Source organism: Acipenser ruthenus, chromosome 23 (genome assembly GCF_902713425.1).
Source record: "Acipenser ruthenus chromosome 23, fAciRut3.2 maternal haplotype, whole genome shotgun sequence".
Taxonomy (NCBI): domain Eukaryota; kingdom Metazoa; phylum Chordata; class Actinopteri; order Acipenseriformes; family Acipenseridae; genus Acipenser; species Acipenser ruthenus.
Window position 1 is genome coordinate 28,613,355 of NC_081211.1, and position 19,506 is coordinate 28,632,860.

Below are 19,506 nucleotides of genomic sequence, written 5' to 3' on the forward strand. Positions count from 1 at the left end.
GAACAGGCTGCGGCAATATATAGAGAAACACTAAATGAAATTTAAAAGCAATGACCAGTGTTTAAACGGTCTTAAAGATATTGAAAAAGCAAAACGCTTGTCATTGAACTGAGGTTTCTTTGAGTGTTTCTAAATTCAGTGCTATTAAGCAGAGAGCCGATAGCAGAGAGTTGGGTTATTAATGCTTAACTTTCCCCAGACCATGGAAGAAGCAGCATTCATTAACATGCAAAGCAATGCTCAACTGTGAACCTCAATGCCAGGATACAAGCCGTCGTCCTATTCTGCGTTCACAGGTGAAAATGTATAAATTGTATTCGATAAACATTTGTAATCCATATGAAAAAAAAAAAAACATTATTGAATGTTTGTAACGAGCTACAGCACCCTCTAGTGGCAGTGCTAGCATATTGCGGTCATATTTTGGTGATGTGTGGAAACGTTTTTTTTTTTTTTTTTTCCTAGAACAGCAGTGCAAATTAGCCAAGGGAATTTAATAAATTTCCAAAAGGTTAAACCACAGCAGAATGATTGAATGATTTAACCGTTACAATATAGATTGTCAAAGTCCTTATTCAATAACGTGCGTGTTCTGCATTACATAAAGTGCAGCAGTTAATGATACGTAATGAACAAAGACAACGACGGCAATTTGTCATAGGCTGATCTAGTCCAGGGCGACCATTTTCGTACTTCTAGATATAGGACTACACGCTGCATACGTTGTGTAGTTGGTGTGTCTATGTACTCTGCGTGTTTGGTGACTTTTGCTTTAAAATAGCATCTTTCTGAGGCCGATCTGGAGACTTTGAGATCTGAAACGATGGCACTGCATACAGGGGCAGGTTGAATTGCATTGTTATGCAAAGGAAGCCACTCAAGGGCGGTCTGTTGTGGGTCTGTCATCAGAAAACGCAGCAGTGTGTATACCTTAGAAAGGGTTACCACCATGTTTGTGCAGCTTTCCCATGAATTTCCCCATGGTTATAATATGCATTTGCTGTAGTTTGGCATGCTTTGCCATGTATTTCCCCATGGTTATAATATGCATTTGCTGTAGTTTGGCATGCTTTGCCATGTATTTCCCCATGGTTATAATATGCATTTGCTGTAGTTTGGCATGCTTTGCCATGAATTTCCCCATGGTTATAATATGCATTTGCTGTAGTTTGGCATGCTTTGCCATGTATTTCCCCATGGTTATAATATGCATTTGCTGTAGTTTGGCATGCTTTGCCATGTATTTGTTTTGTAATATGCTTTACCACACCTGTCTGGGCTTTACCATGCATACCTGTGCTTTGCCTTGCTGTCGCTATGCTTTATTACACTTTACTATGCCTTTACAATGGGAAACCTTTATAGGGTCGGGTACCCAATAAAACGAGTACATTTGTCAATATTTGTTCTTGAATTTCCAGCCGTCTGTTAAGATGGGAAGCATGTTTGCGTTGAGGTTCAGAGGTCAGCAGGGCCCAGCGATATCATTCTGAGGACTATTTACACCAGCTATTATTAACCTGGAAGAACGTGGGTCAGGTCTTACTGCTATTAGAAATGTAATGCTATTAATAATAATAATAATAATAATAATAATAATAATAATAATAATAATAATAATAATAATAATAATAATAATAATACATTTAACTGTTTCTGTTATTGTGAACTGTTCTGTGTCATTAGCTTCTGGTCAGAAATGGAATTTTCTTTGAGGATTCCTATACCACGAAATGCAGATTTTAATGTTTTTCTTTATTTAAAAAAGCATGTCGCTAAAAGGTAAAAAGATACTTAAAGGGTTAAGATGTAGTGCAGTTAACTGCCTTCTTCTTTTCTTTGTATCCTTCCCTTTCTCTTGCATTGTAAGTGTTTTTGTGGTTCAGACTGCCTGATGTCCATCACTCATTCATCCCTTCCTTACCATCTCCCCCTCAGAGCACAGCTATGTGGCTCCGCCCTGCTGCCTCTTCATTGGTGCAGATCACATCACCGCTGCCTGCTTGTTGCAAACTACAGCTTTATCACCCACAGGCTCTGAGCAGCCAGGAAAGAATGTTCATTCGCTGTCAATCAGATCACCTGGACCTCTCCCTCCCTCTCCCTCTCCTCTTCTGTGCACAGGACACTATCTGAGGAGCTGGCTGCAGACGGGGAAGATCAGCCGTTTGCTAAGAGTAAAGGGCCGCTCCCTCCTGTCTGCTATTATAAAAAGAAAGGTAAGAGAGCTTTCACAATGTAATATGCCTTTTTAATTCAAATGTTAAGAAGGAGTTTGAATATGGGGAAACAGTATCACGCAGTTTAAAAAAAAAAAAGAAGAATATTTATTTTGTTTTCATCACAGCAGAGGTCTTTGCCTTATTAATTTATCTGTCACTCTCACTAAATGTATCTCTCTTTTCCAAAAAATCTAATCAAATATAAAATCTGGAAAATGTTAGAGCTTTACATCAGTGCACATTACATCAAGCCAGGAGGAATTTACAATACTTAATAAACTGCTAAGTTCCAGTTTTCTTTCCAGTTACCTCTGTGTCCATTGTGTTTGGTAGTGCTTAGCACTGTAGGTGCATCTGGTTTGATATTGTGTTTCCTTCCACTCACTGTCGGTTGCCTGTCTCTTCCAGTACCTGCACACACCTCTATCTTTCTGTTTGTCTGGTGTGTCTCTTCCAATACCTTCACCATACGTATTTACTGCAGTAGACTTTTATAAGAGAAGCCACTATAGAAATGTGATTCTATAGTCTGGTCCAGGGCTAGCACAAACCCCACGGGCATTGCACCCTGAGTACTGAGTACAATCCGTTTGGATACAGCTACTCATCCAGCCATTGTAGGCTTTATTCTGAACTGCCCTGTTGGAAATTCTGCTAAGTAATAGCCCCCGTTTATTGTTGGTCATACAAAAACAACAAATTTTTAAAGGGGTAAAAAATCAATCAGGTGATCAGTATCTGCACTGCTAAATGCATCTAATTGGCTGTAAACCAGCTCTGGGGTTTTGTAGACCAGTAAAGTAACTGGCATGAAACCAGTAAATGGTCATCAGTTCAACAGAATGTTGCTAGAATTTTCAGCAGGAATCCGCACTCCAGAGGTCTGATGCATGAAGACTAATGATAAATGGATATAATTATACTGCTGGGCAAAGCCTTGAGCCCTCGCGGAAGTGTACATACACAATGAGAGTTGCAAATTGTAACACTAGAGCTTGTCAAGGTACTTCAATCTAATTAGTAAAGACAGAACTGAAAGCTTGTATTTAAAGTAAAACAGAAAAAAAAGAATTTGAAATGAGCTGCTAAATATCACCTGTTCATTAACCTACAGCGCTTACCATCTTCAAGGAAAGGCTGTCCTTCTGTAATGAGGCTTAATGCATTCATTTAACTGGGGGGATCGTTTCAACCCTGTCAGATGCAATTACATTTCTCAACTCTAGGGGGCCCACATTCCCCGTTTGCAATGAAGGGGGCTCTTCTGTGAATGTGAAATGCATTGCTTTATTCAGACCCTTCATCTTTGTCGCTAGCTTTTTGTTGAATTCGGAGGGCATGTTTTCCTCAAGGCGTCACCTTTCAGACTTATTTGGTTTTACACAAGGGTTGTTTCAGACACATCAGAGCACAGATAAGCACTCACAGCTAAAGCACATAGCCGACCCAAACCATGTGAATAAATATACCCTCAGCCATGCACTTACACTGCTAGACGTGTCATTATAGCCATGCAGGTGCACTGCAGTCCCAGAACAAACTTGCACCACACTTGATTTAAATGTGCTGTGGTTCAGTCGTGTGTAAATATTCCCTCTGTTACTGGGATCTGGTACCTGATTATTCCCGTTATACTTTCTAGTGCATAACAAATACAACATACACATATAACTGCTGGATATTAATACAATGTGGCACAGCTGCAGTGACTGCCATACAGTCACATTTCCAGCTGCCTCAATGCCCTCATCTTGCACCCAAACAAAAGAGTCAACTAACACTGGCAAACGGCGTTCTAAGAAGCACTGAAAATGTGCCAAACCCAGTAGCAGTTTAGCAAATGCATGCTGTGCTCCAGTCCAGCTTGTACTGTTCATCAGTCTTTTTTCAGAGCTTCTTCAATTCCTGATACTCAGTATAAGTACTTGCTCCCTGTCATCACACACCGAGGTTGCAGTTCAATGAGATTCATGACATCATGTTCATTTTATTGAGCCTCCAGTCTTCAAGTGTAGCTGAACTGAACACTACAGAATTGATATCTATATATCCTGGTGGGCCGCAGTCTTCCCAGCTCATAAAATAAAATAAATGCCATCAAATAATTTGAAATGCTCGGGAACAATACACTGGCAGAACGAGCTTGCTTTTTTTTTCCCCACCCAAGTGAAAAGCAGTAATTGAAATTTAAAAAGAACAAAAAAAAATGGTTTCAGAAATGCCAGTTGTTTTTGTTTGCTTTGTTTTATTGATGATGTACTGTTGCACTGGCAGGTAACCTGGCCTCGAGGAAGGGAAAGACCACCTGCTTTCTGAGGAGCCACACAGGAGCTGAATAAGAGGACATCGGCTTATCAGAGAGATGCATCAGGCAGGTAATTCATTCTGATACCCATATCAAGAAATAACAAAGAGGATGCATGTCCAGACTGCGTTGCTGAAGGATTAGGTTCCGCTGTCTACAGCTGAACGCTGGTGGCTGGCAATCCTGTTATATGACTCTACAACATGGGTGACATCACACACGGCACCAACGAGAGTTTCCCCAACTGGACGGCAATAGGCAGCTTCAACAGCAGCAGCTGGAGGCCCCACTTCTCTGACTATGACTGCCAGCCTTCTCTGTACATCCTGTTGGTGTTGGTGGTGGCCTACAGTGTAGTGACTATCGTGGGCCTCTTTGGGAACCTGTGCCTAATCATCATCATCCAAAGGCAGAAGGAGACGCATAACGTAACCAACATTCTGATCGCTAACCTCTCCTTGTCGGACATGCTCATCTGCATAATGTGCATCCCCTTCACCGTGGTCTACACACTGATGGACCACTGGGTGTTCGGGGAGCCCATGTGCAAGGTGAGCTCCTTCATCCAGTGCATGTCTGTCTCCGTGTCCATCTTCTCCCTGGTCCTGATCGCCATCGAGCGGTACCAACTGATCGTCAACCCCAGGGGATGGAAGCCCAACATCTCCCACGCCTACTGGGGGATCGTTCTGATCTGGATAGCCTCGGCCACCCTGTCCGCTCCCTTCCTGGTCTTCCACCACCTGACTGATGAGCCCTTCAAGAACCTCACCGCCCACTCCAGCTTCTACAGGGATAAGTACGCCTGCACGGACGACTGGCCCTCCGAGGGGGATCGCCTGGGCTTCACCACCTGCCTGCTGGTGGTCCAGTACTTCGCCCCACTGTGCTTCATCTTTGTGTGCTACCTGAAGATCTTCGTGTGCCTGCGTCGGCGGGGCGGGATGGTGGACCGCCTGCGTGAGAACGAGACCAGGGCGAGCGAGAGCAAGCGCATCAACATGATGCTCATCTCCATTGTGGTGGGCTTCGCCGTCTGCTGGCTCCCCCTCAACATCTTCAACATCATCTTCGACTGGAACCACGAGGTCCTCCTCAACTGCCACCACAACCTGGTCTTCACTCTCTGCCACCTGGTGGCCATGCTGTCCACCTGCATCAACCCCGTCTTCTACGGCTTTCTCAACAAGAACTTCCAGAAGGATCTCAACACCATGCTGCGTCAGTGCTGGTGCAAGGCTGAGCAGGAGGAGTACGAGAACATCGGGCTGTCCAACATGCTTACAGATGTCTCCAAGGCATCTCTAAAACTCCACAATGCTCCACTCAACAGCTAGCAGGAGAGCTTTTAGAAAACAATGAAGCTCCGTCTCACCCAGTTGTCCAGTGAGCTCTAGGAGGCTGAGCTGTCACTGATGAACCATGGACCAAATCAACCTTCTAAAACGCTGATGTCAGGTGTCTTGTTGTTGTTCTTGTGTGCTGTGGAGGAAAAGAGTTAATGTGATTCACGTTAAAACAATGTTTGAAGTAATCTGTGACAGGAACACTGTATCATCATTAAAACTCTGACTGTTTTCTGATACAGTATCTTTCTGTGCAAATATATTTGAATGCTCACTATATAAGAAACATAAAATAATTTTCAGAGTCCAACGATCACATGCACAATATCAACATGCCTGCTAAAAACTTGGAGCTAGGGTTATAAGACATTTTATGGGAGAAGGGGTAGCATTAGGGCTACACAGAGGCCTGTTCTTCTACAGGTACACCTGGGAATTGCTCCACTGGCTGAAGCATGGAGCCAAGCATCTCTTTATTTGATTTGTAAATCAAATGTACCTTAGAGACTAGATTCCATATTTCAGACATTGGTTCATTTATTTATGATCTTGAAGCATTACACAACATAAGGTGTAATCACAACCTGTGAAACTTCAATGGACAGACATGCAGTAGCATTCAGTCAAATCCAATATATTTAATTTGTGTATAATATATTAGATTACATAAGCCTCACTGATTGTCTCAGCCAATCAGGTTCTGAGTAGAGCGGCCATTATCCCACAGGTAGAGTCCTTCTAAATGCCAACAAGACCTTAGGATCTTGAAAGTCACTAATCATGGCGGCATGAATGTCAAGCAGCCAAAGTGATCCAGTCCAAAATACAGTCTAAAAACACATTGAAAAATGCCTTCATACACCACATGTGTTTGCCTGAAAATTACTACCTTGTGTGAGGATAATTCCCTGTAGATAATTCATTGCCTTTGGCTCAGGACACCTAATTGCCACAGTAGTCAGTTATCTAGCAGGTAATGGCCGCTGCATCGGACAAAAATGCTGAAGTGTAGGCACTACACATAATAAGCGATTACTATTAGTGCCTTAACAGTATATACCATCATCCCATATATAATACTACAGTGTTAAATGGAGCAGGCTGAAAGACATCAGTTTACAATAGTATAGTATAAGGAATACAATAGCACTGTAGGGAGCCACACCATGGCATGTTTCTGTATGGGCGTATACAATTTGATTCTAAGTTGTGTGTTTATATTATTCCAGTTTGGGGATACCCGCTAGCTGGCTTTCTCTTCTCGATGGTTCAGTTTGGGGATACCCTCTAGCTGGCTTTCTCTTCTCGATGGTTCAGTTTGGGGATACCCTCTAGCTGGCTTTCTCTTCTCGATGGTTCAGTCTGGGGATACCCTCTAGCTGGCTTTCTCTTCTCGATGGTTCAGTTTGGGGATACCCGCTAGCTGGCTTTCTCTTCTCGATGGTTCAGTCTGGGGATACCCTCTAGCTGGCTTTCTCTTCTCGATGGTTCAGTTTGGGGATACCCTCTAGCTGGCTTTCTCTTCTCGATGGTTCAGTTTGGGGATACCCGCTAGCTGGCTTTCTCTTCTCGATGGTTCAGTTTGGGGATACCTGCTAGCTGGCTTTCTCTTCTTGATGGTTATTTTAAGTCTGGTGATGATACTGCGTGATGGCAGCAATTGGAAAGCAGTCCCAGGCTGCCTTCTCTCAGCTGGGATTGCGTAAGACACCATGAAAATATATGAGCTGTTATAACATCAGTGTAGAGATACACTGACTCAGTGACATGGAATCAATGGCACACGACAGTGTGCTCCTCTGTGGAGCATATTTATATATTTATTTATTTATGAAATGTGTCTTCTTGTTGTTTTTGCTTGTGAGTTTTGGTTGATCTGTTTCTGCTTCTTATCCTCCTCACTCCTGAGACCAGGTTTGTTAAAAGAAAACAAAATTTGCTTTACATGAGATCACAGAAACATACAACATATGAGACCAATATTTGGGACCCTGAAATATTGAAGGTTCAGTATTCTGAACGTCCGTACCCGAGGGCTCTCAGGCTGACTGTAGCGTGGGCACTTTAAAATAAAAAATGTTCCGTATACTGAACAAATAGACAGAGGAGGTTATTATTAACCAGGTCACATTTTAGATCTGTTTATAAAACATCTGTAAACGTGTTACTAAAGGTTAAGAAGAGAACAACCGTTTATTACAATGTCATTTTATCTTATAATTTATCATCTTATATATATTTTATAAAAGCTTTAGTTACATGTTTTTATGACACTGTATTGCTGTACCCTGTTATTGTTATTAATATTAACCATGTAACACTGTTTATAATACCCTTTATAACACATGTGTTATTGTCTGATGGTCCCTACTACAGTGTCCCTGTGTGCTGTAACAGGTTGCCATGGACGCCTGGAAGCTGGTTTTACTCTCTTTAATGTTAATGTGAAATACTGATTTGTGAAATGTTGACATTCCTGGTGATAACGCTGTACATTTTTTTAAAGCTTTGTTACATAAAAATAAAAATTTAAAAACGTAACATTTTTTCCAGATATCATTTCAAATATTTTCCTAATAATTAAACGAAGCCATGGCTTTCCTGTTGTTTTCTGTTTAAAGCTCATGGTAATATGACCAGTTTTGCTCTGTGAAGTTTCGGTATGGACTCTTCAATAATGTTTACATGCTCAGTGCATTGCTGGGTTTTGATAGTGGAGTGTTCAAAGCTCATGCTCTTTGTGATTTGCTTGTCAATGTATTTGCACACTGAAGTACATGTCAAAAGTGTACTTGTACTGTTTTGTAATGTGTTTTTGAATGTATACCTGTATGGGATGATTTGATGTCGCCTGTAGTGTACCTTATTATTGATCAAATAAAATGGTGCCGTGTGTGTGTGTGTTTTGAAATATGATATTGCTAATTTGTATCTGAGATAAAAGTGCAATTTCCAACCAGCCACATGAAACTTTTTTTTTTTTTTGCCATCTGCTCATAAAAAAGGAAATAACAATATATTCCATCTGCTCCTGGTTCGGTGAAGCACACATACTGTAATATAACACCTATTTAAAAGGAAAATCAATCTCAGTCCTTGTGGTTGATTACAGGTCTGTAATCTCTCAGTGAAATGAGATCAAGCCATTTTGACGGAGTTCAGTGCAGAAAAATCACACTCATAAGTCTCTCGAATACACTCCCTCTGGGATTCATTACAAAAAGAAACAAGCAATCTGCTTCTGCCAATGTTATTCTTCCCTGAAACGTTATGCTTTGTCAGCCTCAGTACATCTCTATGCATGCTATACCCGCAGAAGATTTATTATAACGCTTTCAAATGGGCATCTCATTTAAAAAATAAAAACATCTTTGCAACAACCAACAAGAAGAACTTAAAAAAGTTTCATCTGCAATGTTGTTAAAGATAAACCAATAGAACCTTTCATCAGAAATCATTGAGGTTGTCTCTTTCATCCCAGTCCTTATGAGATCTGATTTCAGACCATGTAAATGTGCAGGCAGTCTGAAGCTCCCTCTCTCCACGAGGTTTACCTTTGTTCCATTGTGCTGTGACAGAATACACCACCCTACAATACAAGCCGTTGCACAGCCCATCCTTGAAGATCATTCAGGAGCTGTGTAACAGGAAGACTGCAATGCAAGCAGCGTTTCTCTTACACAGTAAGAGGGTGAGCTTGCACTGGACTGGGATTCATTTATAAACACCGCCAGTGGTAAATAGCTTCTGATCTTGAGATCCTCGTTCATGTGTGGTAAAGAGTCACTAAAGGTTCTATAGCTCCTAAAATAATTCAATAAGTCTTACCGCTTAGGCACTTCTTATGGATATTAGCCGTAGGTGCGTGCAGATATCGAATGAACAAATACAAATCCTGCTTGGTCTTGGTAGGTGATAAAGTAGAGCAGGACTGGATACTGGGAGGAACAGGGCACTGCATGGGTTTATTGTACTGCCGCCCGTTATAACTTTTCAACCAGATGCCTGCAGGGAACAGGGAATAAAATGATCTGAGCACATAACTACACTGACTTGTAAACAGAAAACGCGATTGTCTCTCCCATCGTTTCTCGCGTTCAGTTGAGATCCAGGCACAGTGTAAACGGCAGGGAGGGGGAGAGACGTTTCATTTGTAATATCTCTGTGCTTCACTGTGATGGGCTGCAGGAATATGCTGAAGATTGCATTGAGGAGATTACAATCCTCTTACAGACCATACAGCTGCTCAGAGAAAAGCCTTCCTGCAAGATAAGGGTCGTGTATCCATTAGGGTCTTGGAGAAGCCTCTTTGTTTAAGAAAATTGCCTTTTAATAACCCTCTACAGCAAAGGGGAGATTATCTGGGGTTTTTTCACAAAATTCCAGATTCTATAATAGACAAGGAAAGTTTCAAGTGGGTATTGTTAACATGAATTACAGCTAATCCTCGCCCTCAGGGTCTCCTAGTCTTTGTTCCTCCCATACTTTCAATTGCAGGTCTGCTCAGTCTTTCAGTGTTTAATCAACTCTGTGACAATGGAACACCATGCAAAAGCAACAACTCAAGACTTTCCCTTCCTCTGCTCTTTGGTTTTGGTTTTGTGAAATGAGCAGGTTGTTGTTTTTCTCAGAGAAATAGTTAATTGGAAGTCTGTGTTAGCCATTGTACTACGCAGGAGGAGGGTGTACCGATTCCAAAATGTATTTTTTCATGTTTCAATGAAGTCCCAAAAACAAGCTTTCAATTCAGAGCTATCCTCATAAGTAAAGGGTTCATTATGCACAGAATCAACAGGGAACATGGTTCTTTGTGGATCATTAAAAAATAATCTACTCATGAGTGAAGACTTCAGCAATTCAGACCTCTGTGTTCATGTCTTTCCTCGCTCATTGGTTATTTTTGTGTTACCCTCTCAGAACCATCCTCTCTTCCTTTGCAATAATAACACCAGTAGAAGCAGCACTCATGAAATACATCCTCGTCACAGAGATGCCAGGGTCAGAACATTCCAATGAGTGACAATTGAAAAAGAGAACTGGGTGAGATTCTGAAAGCACTGAGCAAGACTTGACATGCCTGTCATCGTTCTGTTCTTACTTCATTGCTGTTTCCGAGCACGATTCAGAATCAAATATAGAAAAACCAGCAACCACTTATCATGCATGTGGTTTTGAAGTTATATAGCTGTTAGTGCACAGCTGAGACAGGCAGTACTTCTGCCAAGTAGGTTTCCTTGGAACAGAAAAGCCAAAGATGTCTGAATTGTTTGAACAAGGCAGATCGATGATAGTGCAGGGGGGGTGGGGGGGGGGGGGTTCTAATTAACTGGCCTGGTATTCAGTTCTTCAGCTGCAGATTTGAGTGGTTAGATTCTTTTACTCAGTGTCTAGCTTGGTAGAGCAGATTTCGGACTGTGGAATAGGTGATATGAATGGTTATATATTATTATTGAAATAATAAAACATACGGGCAACTGCGCCTTTAAATAGGTTGTGATTCTGATAGAGGAATTATTTGAATTAAGTGCATTTCTTTTTCATTTTTTGTAGGATTTTCATGTTAGAGATGCAAAAACTAATTTCCTTTGCATTTTTTTATAAATGTTTTTGATTAAAATTAAAAAGGAACTACAGTGTGAATACACAGCAGTTAGAGACACTTCATGGAAAGTGTTCTCCTTATATCTATTTTTGTAACTCAGTTGCCATGCATTTTCTGCTGGTGGATTCTTCAGTTGATGTCAGCCTCATTTGCTCAAATTCTTGAGAGAGAGAGAGAGAGAGAGAGAGAGAGAGAGAGAGAGAGAGAGAGAGAGAGAGAGATAACAGAATTATTCAGTTCTGCAAAAGGAATGCAGACCCTTCTAAAGAACAGCAATAATGTTTCATTTGAAAGACCCAGCACAGAGGAACCTGACCTGTGTGAGCTCTCTCATCTTGTTACAAACACAGCTGCGTATTATAGCTCAGTCTTCCAGCTGAAGTATTTATACATTAGCAAGTAATCACATGCTTTCATTACAAGCACGATGGAATATTCGTGTCCTTGTTAGGTAAAATAGAAGCACATCCAAACCTAAATGCAACACTATCAATCTTAAACTAAAGCAAAAAGAAATCAGGAGTCAAGGAGAGCTCCTCTCTTCACAAACAGTACACTCAGCTCCTCGGACACAACCCTGATGTGTTTTAAGATAGAAACGAAGGGGTCACTTGACTGAGGTAGTGAAGACTCCTATACTACACAGCAGAGCACAAAGTACAGTGCCAGGCTAACAGTATCTGATTTGATTGAAGCGGTCTAAACCCTGAGCCACAGCCCGCTGTCTTTATTATTAACTGAAACCTCACTGTCAGAACACTAAGAAGCATGTTGAAATGAGGGGGAGGCTCATTTACTTGAAGTTCTGGTAAAGGGCAGAATGAGCAGGGTGATGTATGCATATTTTACACCTCGCCGTTCACTTCAGGAATGCTTCAGGAGATCATCTGTAACCGCATGCTGAGCGACTTAAGACTCATTAAAGAGCTGTTTTAATTGGACAGGAGTCCAGGTTAAGAGGGGGATTGGTAGAGATTGATGAAGGTATACAGGTTGGCAGCTGTACCTTTTCCTGAGTCTGCAGTGCTTTCAAAAAGGTTTGCTTGCATTGCCCTGTTTATGAATCGTTTCACAAGCGATGCACGGCAGCTGAGCTGCTTAACTTGGTTAGCGGCAGGGAAACGTTTTTAACATTGCAATAAAAAGAGTTTCAATAATTCATGAATAAGTCTGAAAAGGAAATCTGTATAGTCTGTGCATTTACGATCTCAACTCTGACAGATTAAGAGCTAGGTTCACAATGCTCTTTACTGCAGATCATCTTTATTGTATTGAGATTAACATAGAAATTCAATTGATAATGGATTCATATAGACATACAGAGCAGCTGTACTTGAATGTACTCTTGCCACTATACTCATTATGGATTCTGATATAACCCATTGATTCACTCTGAAGCAGCTGAATAAAACCTGGTTCAAACACATGATAGTGATTGACACTCACACTAATATGGGCCTCTCTTCTTGCCAATAAAACTACTAACTTGGTCCGTGGACTCTCTGCTAGTAAGTGCATGTTCTTATCTCACTTATTCCTCTGACGAATGCATACACAGCACTGTCTGTGTTACATCTGAAGCCATGTGCCCTGGGCAGGTTCAACATGCGGCACGTCGGAGCAAACTGAACCATTGCAAATATCTTCTTTGTTTTGTTATTGAAACCCACCGACCCTGTAAAGCAGTTAATAACTTTATATTATTTTGTGGGAAAACAAAAATACTTTTACCATACATCTATACATGATAATAGCATCACTTGTATTGCTGTTTTGTGCACAGTTGTTATTGACTGTCTACTCCTGTAAATGTGGGAAGCAGTTCCTGCTTCTTTAAAAAACAAAGTTAACTTAGTATAAAAAACGAGTTTAATATAGTGCAGCAAAGTGCCGATCATCATAAACCCGCAGCTATTTAGGGGATACTAATCACTTGTGCTGCAGTTTATGCTTCTTCAAGAACAGTAACTTCCTACTGAGAGGCACCCAATGGAGTAATCTCTACTCGGGCACTAATTAGTGTAACTGCCTGTACTGTGTGAAGACAAGCACTGCACAGGAGCTCCGATTGTGAAGCTCTAAAAGCTTTCAGGCAGAGGCTTGTGGAATTACAGGCTTTAAGACTGCGTTTCAGAACACAGCTTTAAGACTGCATTTCATTGTGCATGCTCATTGTCAGACCCTTGTAATTAAGCCTGTCTGATGAGGCTTGTTAGCAATCGATTCAAATGCTTAGCTGGGGAGTGTGGCGCTGGCCTCTCTCATTGTATTCAGCAGGATGCTCTGAATAACTCAGAAGGGAGATGTTTGTCAATTAGAGGCTGCATTTAAAGGGCAGGTGTGCCAGAACCCAGATCTTGTTTTTGCACTCTAATGGTGTGTATAGTGCAGTATTCCAAGCTGCTGATTGTGTTCACCCCTGCAGTGTCCCTTCCTCTAATTGACAAACATCTCCTTCTAAAATGGCCTGTTTTTTAAAACTCATTTAGAACGAGACGGCAGTTGCTTAGCAACAAGTGGAACAGTAAGTGGAGGAGCTTGGAGAAAGGAGATATCGGCCCATCTTCAATCCTTCTATATGAAGGATTTATAATCTAGAGTATTATCCAGTACGGTACACGCAGTAGCATGTCCTTAAGGTACAGACCAGGGGAAGCAACGGCAACTGTGGTCACCTGATGCTGTCAGCGCCAGCGTGCAATTGAGTTCTTCTGTAGAAAGACTGATTGCTCACTCTAGTGCGTGTGCAGACTGTCTCAGAACATGTGAAATATGAGGTGCCTCTCATCAACTGTTAATTCATAAATGAAAGTCATTGTTAAACTTTAAAACGTCACTGCAGGCTTATAAATAATACAGGGAGTAGGTTATTACCATCTATCTTGGTAATAACCTACTCCCTGCTATACACTCTTACAGCTCACTTATCTCTTTCCCGTGTTCTTTGCAGAGTTCTCCTTAAGAACCCCAGTCCAGCTGGAAGAGCCTTTGCAATCTGTCAGGATTTCTGAAGAGCCTGTGTTAAGACACTGCTTTGAATCAATTTCCTGTGGCTGGCAGAAAACAGTAGCTGTTTACATGAAAACCCAGCTGATGAATGCTTAAATGCAATCCTAAATTAATTTTCGCAAGCGAAACGCCCCCCTCTCCCATTGACTCCAGGGTTATTGAATTATATACAGTATTTATCATATGAAAATTAATTAGTTATCTGCAGTGATACAAGACTGATAGGAACCTCTAAACTAATGACATTTGTTTATATGCTATAGAGCGACATGCTTAATAAGGGTAATGGCTTGATTAATAACAGACTCCTCTGAAATGTCAAGACCGAGGGAGGTCTGATTATCCGGTTGAAAAGCTAAAATGCCAAGCCTGCTCAGTTCCCTTGCCAGTGCTGGAACCAGCTTCACTACAAAGAGGCTCCCAATGGCATTCACTTCCACCTGCAGCCTCACTACAAAGAGGCTCCCAATGGCATTCACTTCCACCTGCAGCCTCACTACAAAGAGGCTCCCAATGGCATTCACTTCCACCTGCAGCCTCACTACAAAGAGGCTCCCAATGGCATTCACTTCCACCTGCAGCTTCACTACAAAGAGGCTCCCAATGGCATTCACTTCTACCTGCAGCCTCACTACAAAGAGGCTCCCAATGGCATTCACTTCCACCTGCAGTCTCACTCTCTGTCTGCTCTGTCTGGAGCTGTTAACAGCAATCATGATTTGGAAACAAGCCCAGCAGCTCTTAACACTGAAACGTAGTCGCTGTGAATCGATAAACTATGTTGTCAGGATGGGCTGCATGGTGCCACTTCAGTTTAGAGCTTCAGAAAAACAGCACTCAGTGGATATTAGTCCAAACCCCAAATCTGACACAATAGGGTGCATTTGGCAGTCTGCCTAAGACAGGCTAAAGTTTGATGGGCAGGACTGAGGTGTGCTTCCAAGGGTGAGCTCTCTTGCTTGTTGCTAAGACTTAAGATACATCTTTACATCCTTTGAAGCACATATTGGGACTATGAGTTCTATGAAGAGCTAAAATAAAATAGTTAGTTTGGATGAGTCCTTATTACTGTACAGGAAGGGAACCTCGAACATACGGGAGTTCCCATTTTAACAGTATTATACTGGCAAGAAACGCAACTTAGTTACCAGTAGTGTTCATATCAGCTGTCATCACCTCTCACACACCCACACATCTCCCGAGGTATCGGGGTCATCGAAGTAGCTGAGCAAGGCATCACTTTCTGGCTTTCTCCTGCTCAAATATAAGGTAAGCAGCATGAACTGCATGCTGCGCACATCAAAGGCTGCTGGCTCTGGCGTCACTGGTGGGATAAGAATGATATCTATAAGAACCAGCAGCACGCACATCACCCGAGGTGTCAGGGGTCCTTCATCTTCAAAAGCCTCAAACAGTCAGCACACCATGGAGCGACTCCTTTAAAGGGCACAGCAGGGACCTTTGGAAAGCTCCGACACAGGAATGCAAAACCATGTAATCTGTATTGGTTGAATTGGACTGTGCTCCAGGTACAGGTGACCCTGTCCTAATACAGGAGATCACAAAACTAAACGGTTCTTTAGGTGAAGTCTATTGAGCTGAGATTACAAGGTAAGGCATGGCAAGCCAGCTGCAGGGAGTAGGTCATTACCTTTCTCCACTGTCACTAAGCTTTTAAAATGCATGGTGGGGTTGTCCTAACCATCAGAGCAGGGCTGTCAAGTCAATGGCTCTTCAGCCACTTAAGCCTTGCTAAGCCCCACAGTATGGCTCTTTTGAAGTATCCCAATTTCAGCTGACTTGCCCTTTTCTGCAAGCTGAATAGGCACTTTGAGATTTCATTATTTTTCCAATGGCTTTCTTCGGGAAGGGACTGATAAGAAAGACTCCTATACGGTACTTACTGTAAGCCATGGAAAATGAACCAAATCTCCAGCTCATGTCAAATTAAATTTCTTTCAGTTTCCAGAGGGCTCCCTTGGGGTCACCAGATTTCACTGCTTTTCGATATCAAATGAATTGAAAAGACTGAACCTGATGAAACTACCCAACTGTGGAGTCCTTTGGACTGCTGTCAGAGAGCTGTTCATGCAATTTATTACTAGCAATGACAATCGATTGAGTTACACTAAACTGTTATTAGCTTGTTATTAACTGTTATTAATGGGAAACAGGAAATTCCATGTTAATTCCTGCCTGGTTAATATAGAGCATGACCACGTTCAGCTGATGCACTGCTCTTAGAACAGGGCTTCTCAAAGGGGGGGTTCCTACCCCCAGGGGTGCACAACAAGGTTTCGAGAGGGTGTGAAACAACCACACCAGGCCAACTTATTTATTTTTGTCATTGTTGTTCCCTGCTCAGTGATTTGCAGTGAACATTTTGTTTAGAGGTGTTCTGAAAGTCTCTCTGATTAAGAATACTATGTTTTAATGTTCAAAATGTACATATGTATATATTTCTATAATATGTTAATTAAAGGGGTATATTGGGGAGTTACGCAGCAGACCCAAGTTTCCAAAAGTTTGAGAGCAGCTGACTTAGAATATTGTGTGGCGACGAATTGCAGATATCTACATTTTAGATGTATGAATTTCATGCTGTGTAACCAACACAGCAAAAAAAAAAATGAAACAATTATTCAAACTAAGACATCGTTCCTATTAATCCATACGTACAGTACAAGGTGATGATTTAAATGAAGGCAATTGAAGAAATCACGTGTTAAATGTGTTGTGATGGTGAAGACCCCATTTGAGCCGTCTCCTGTACAATATCTCAGAGTCCAGCACCAGTGCTGAGCAGGGTTACGGGAGCACAGAGGGACTGCTGTTCAAACCTACACTATAGCTGCTATTTTCTCTGCAAGCTACAATCCATGAAATGCAAGGCCTTTTACAGATCTCTGCAGATTGCACCAATAAATTTATTTCAAGAGCGAAAGCCAGCAGTCACGGATGTGCGGCTCTGAGTCTCAGAATTGCATTCAGTGAGAACGGCTTGGTTTTGATGGGGTACCCTTGTATGGCTTTCTGTCAGAACAATGAGGCGCAGTTGCATCTGGGGCGACAGTCACTGTTCCACGATCTAATCCAGTTTAACATCTGCATAGACAAATGAAAAGTGAAACTGATCAGATGAAATGGTCATGTCCAGTGTTATACTGGTCATCGCAATAGTCACTCAAGGATGTTGTGAATAATTACACTTCTCTGAATTATCTTGACAGACTCCCCTCTGTGGGTTTAGTTAATATATGATCACGAACTGGAATATTAGAAAAGTAATTGCCATAATCAAAATATCATCTCCTCATTGCACATTACAACCTTTATTTCCCAAGCTGATGTAAAGCTGCAGAATTAATTTGTAGCTGATTGAGCCACTGGGGAGGTTATCATACTTGCATCAGATTTGAACGACTATAAATGTCAAAGCAATCCAGTCCAGATGCCTCTGAGCTGATAAGATACAAAACACCATGGCTTGGGGGGTTACAAATAAAAAATGAAAAGAAAGAAATCAAAAAAGAGCTGGGTGTCAGGCCAGTATGAATATGCAATGATATGGCAAGAAAGTAACTTCGGTGCATGTAGGCTAGGGTTAGGATTAGACCTAATCATTCGAAAAGACTTGGTAATCCCTTATAAAGGTTCTCGTGGTATTGTTGCAGTTTTCCCATGCTTTCCCCGTGGTTAGTTTACTTTACCCTGGTTTGCCATGTTTATTAATATGTTTTACTATAACTCCCTATTCTTAATGATTCTTGTCTATGCTTTACCATGGTTTCACTGTGCATGTATTACACTTTGCTGTGCTTTTAATATAGTAAACCTGTATAGGGATTTCTGACAAGCACTGCGGTTGTAATGAGCCTAGTATCAGCACCTGAACTTCTTCCCAGAAAAGATGTTCATTTTGGGCAGATGGAGAGAGAGGTAGTGGCCTTGCAGAGCAGGCAGGGTATCCAGTTATAGAGCTGGAGACACCTGAGCCAGCAGGGTTATAGTGTCATTACACCACGCATGTTGGCTAATCTAGACGAGGATTATGCATGATGATCCCAATTCATTAATTCACCTTCCCTGGTCTACCTGCAAACCTGGCTGTGGATCCCTTCCTGTTCCTCCCACCTGGACCCTGGATACTGGATAAGAAGCTCTTTACAAGGTGAAGGCGGTACGCTGAGTTTCTGCACCACTCCCTGCGTTGCATACCCATGCCAATGAAAAGCTTACTAATTAGACAAACCGTGGCACTGTTCTGCTGCTGCTGCACTATGAGCTGCTGCAACAGCAGCTACAGGACAGAGCAGAAACCCTTTTGGCCCTCTGCTCAAGTGGCACACTTGTTTAAAGGTCTTTGACTACGGAATCCTACCCACCACTGCTCGCTAATTAAGACCCGTCAGCCACCCTGCTGTGAGTCACATTTATAGCCATTATTATGGAATGGCTTATTTTATAATATACCCAGTACTCTGGCCCTACTCTGGGAACTGAGAATGAGACAATTAGGATGTAAAAGGCCATCAGGTGGTGCTTAGGTTGGGTGTTTCCATGGATACTGTCTCCCTGTCTCCAGTGCAGAGTATACGCAGTAATCTAGTAATAAGCATAAGGAAACAACCCCCAGAACCAACAACCCCCAGAGAGCCTCCTGCAGCAGGAATGAGTGGTACTCTGAGGTGCATTAACACAACAACTAGCTAACAGTAGTGGACTGTAGCGTTACACGTCCCCACATGTTGCTACAACTGTTTAAATAACGTACCTGTAATTGATCTTCTCATTGTTAACATCCTGACAACTTTTACACTTATAACTTCAAAGTCTGTTTCAAAGCTCTTTTCAAAATGTCTGCTCTAGTGCACTGGTGATAGTGTAAGGATTATTGCCCACATTGTCAAACAGGTAACACAGCATTAACAAGCCATGATGTGGTACAGAACACAAAAGCCAGAGCACTTGTTATTTTTATTTTTAATAGCTCTTCCTGCAGTGATTTAGAGGACAGATCTT

At 41.8% G+C, this 19,506-nt stretch overlaps 1 protein-coding gene across 1 annotated transcript; it reads left to right on the forward strand.

Moving 5' to 3' along the window:
* Nucleotides 1–1,952: 1,952 nt before the first annotated feature.
* Nucleotides 1,953–8,784, forward strand: LOC117413125 (neuropeptide Y receptor type 6-like). The gene is made up of 2 exons (XM_058997139.1): nt 1,953–2,219; nt 4,497–8,784. The coding sequence occupies exon 2, from the start codon at nt 4,731–4,733 to the stop codon at nt 5,862–5,864; it is 1,134 nt and encodes a 377-aa protein (XP_058853122.1). The 5' UTR covers nt 1,953–2,219; nt 4,497–4,730; the 3' UTR covers nt 5,865–8,784.
* The last annotated feature ends 10,722 nt before the right edge of the window (nt 8,785–19,506 follow it).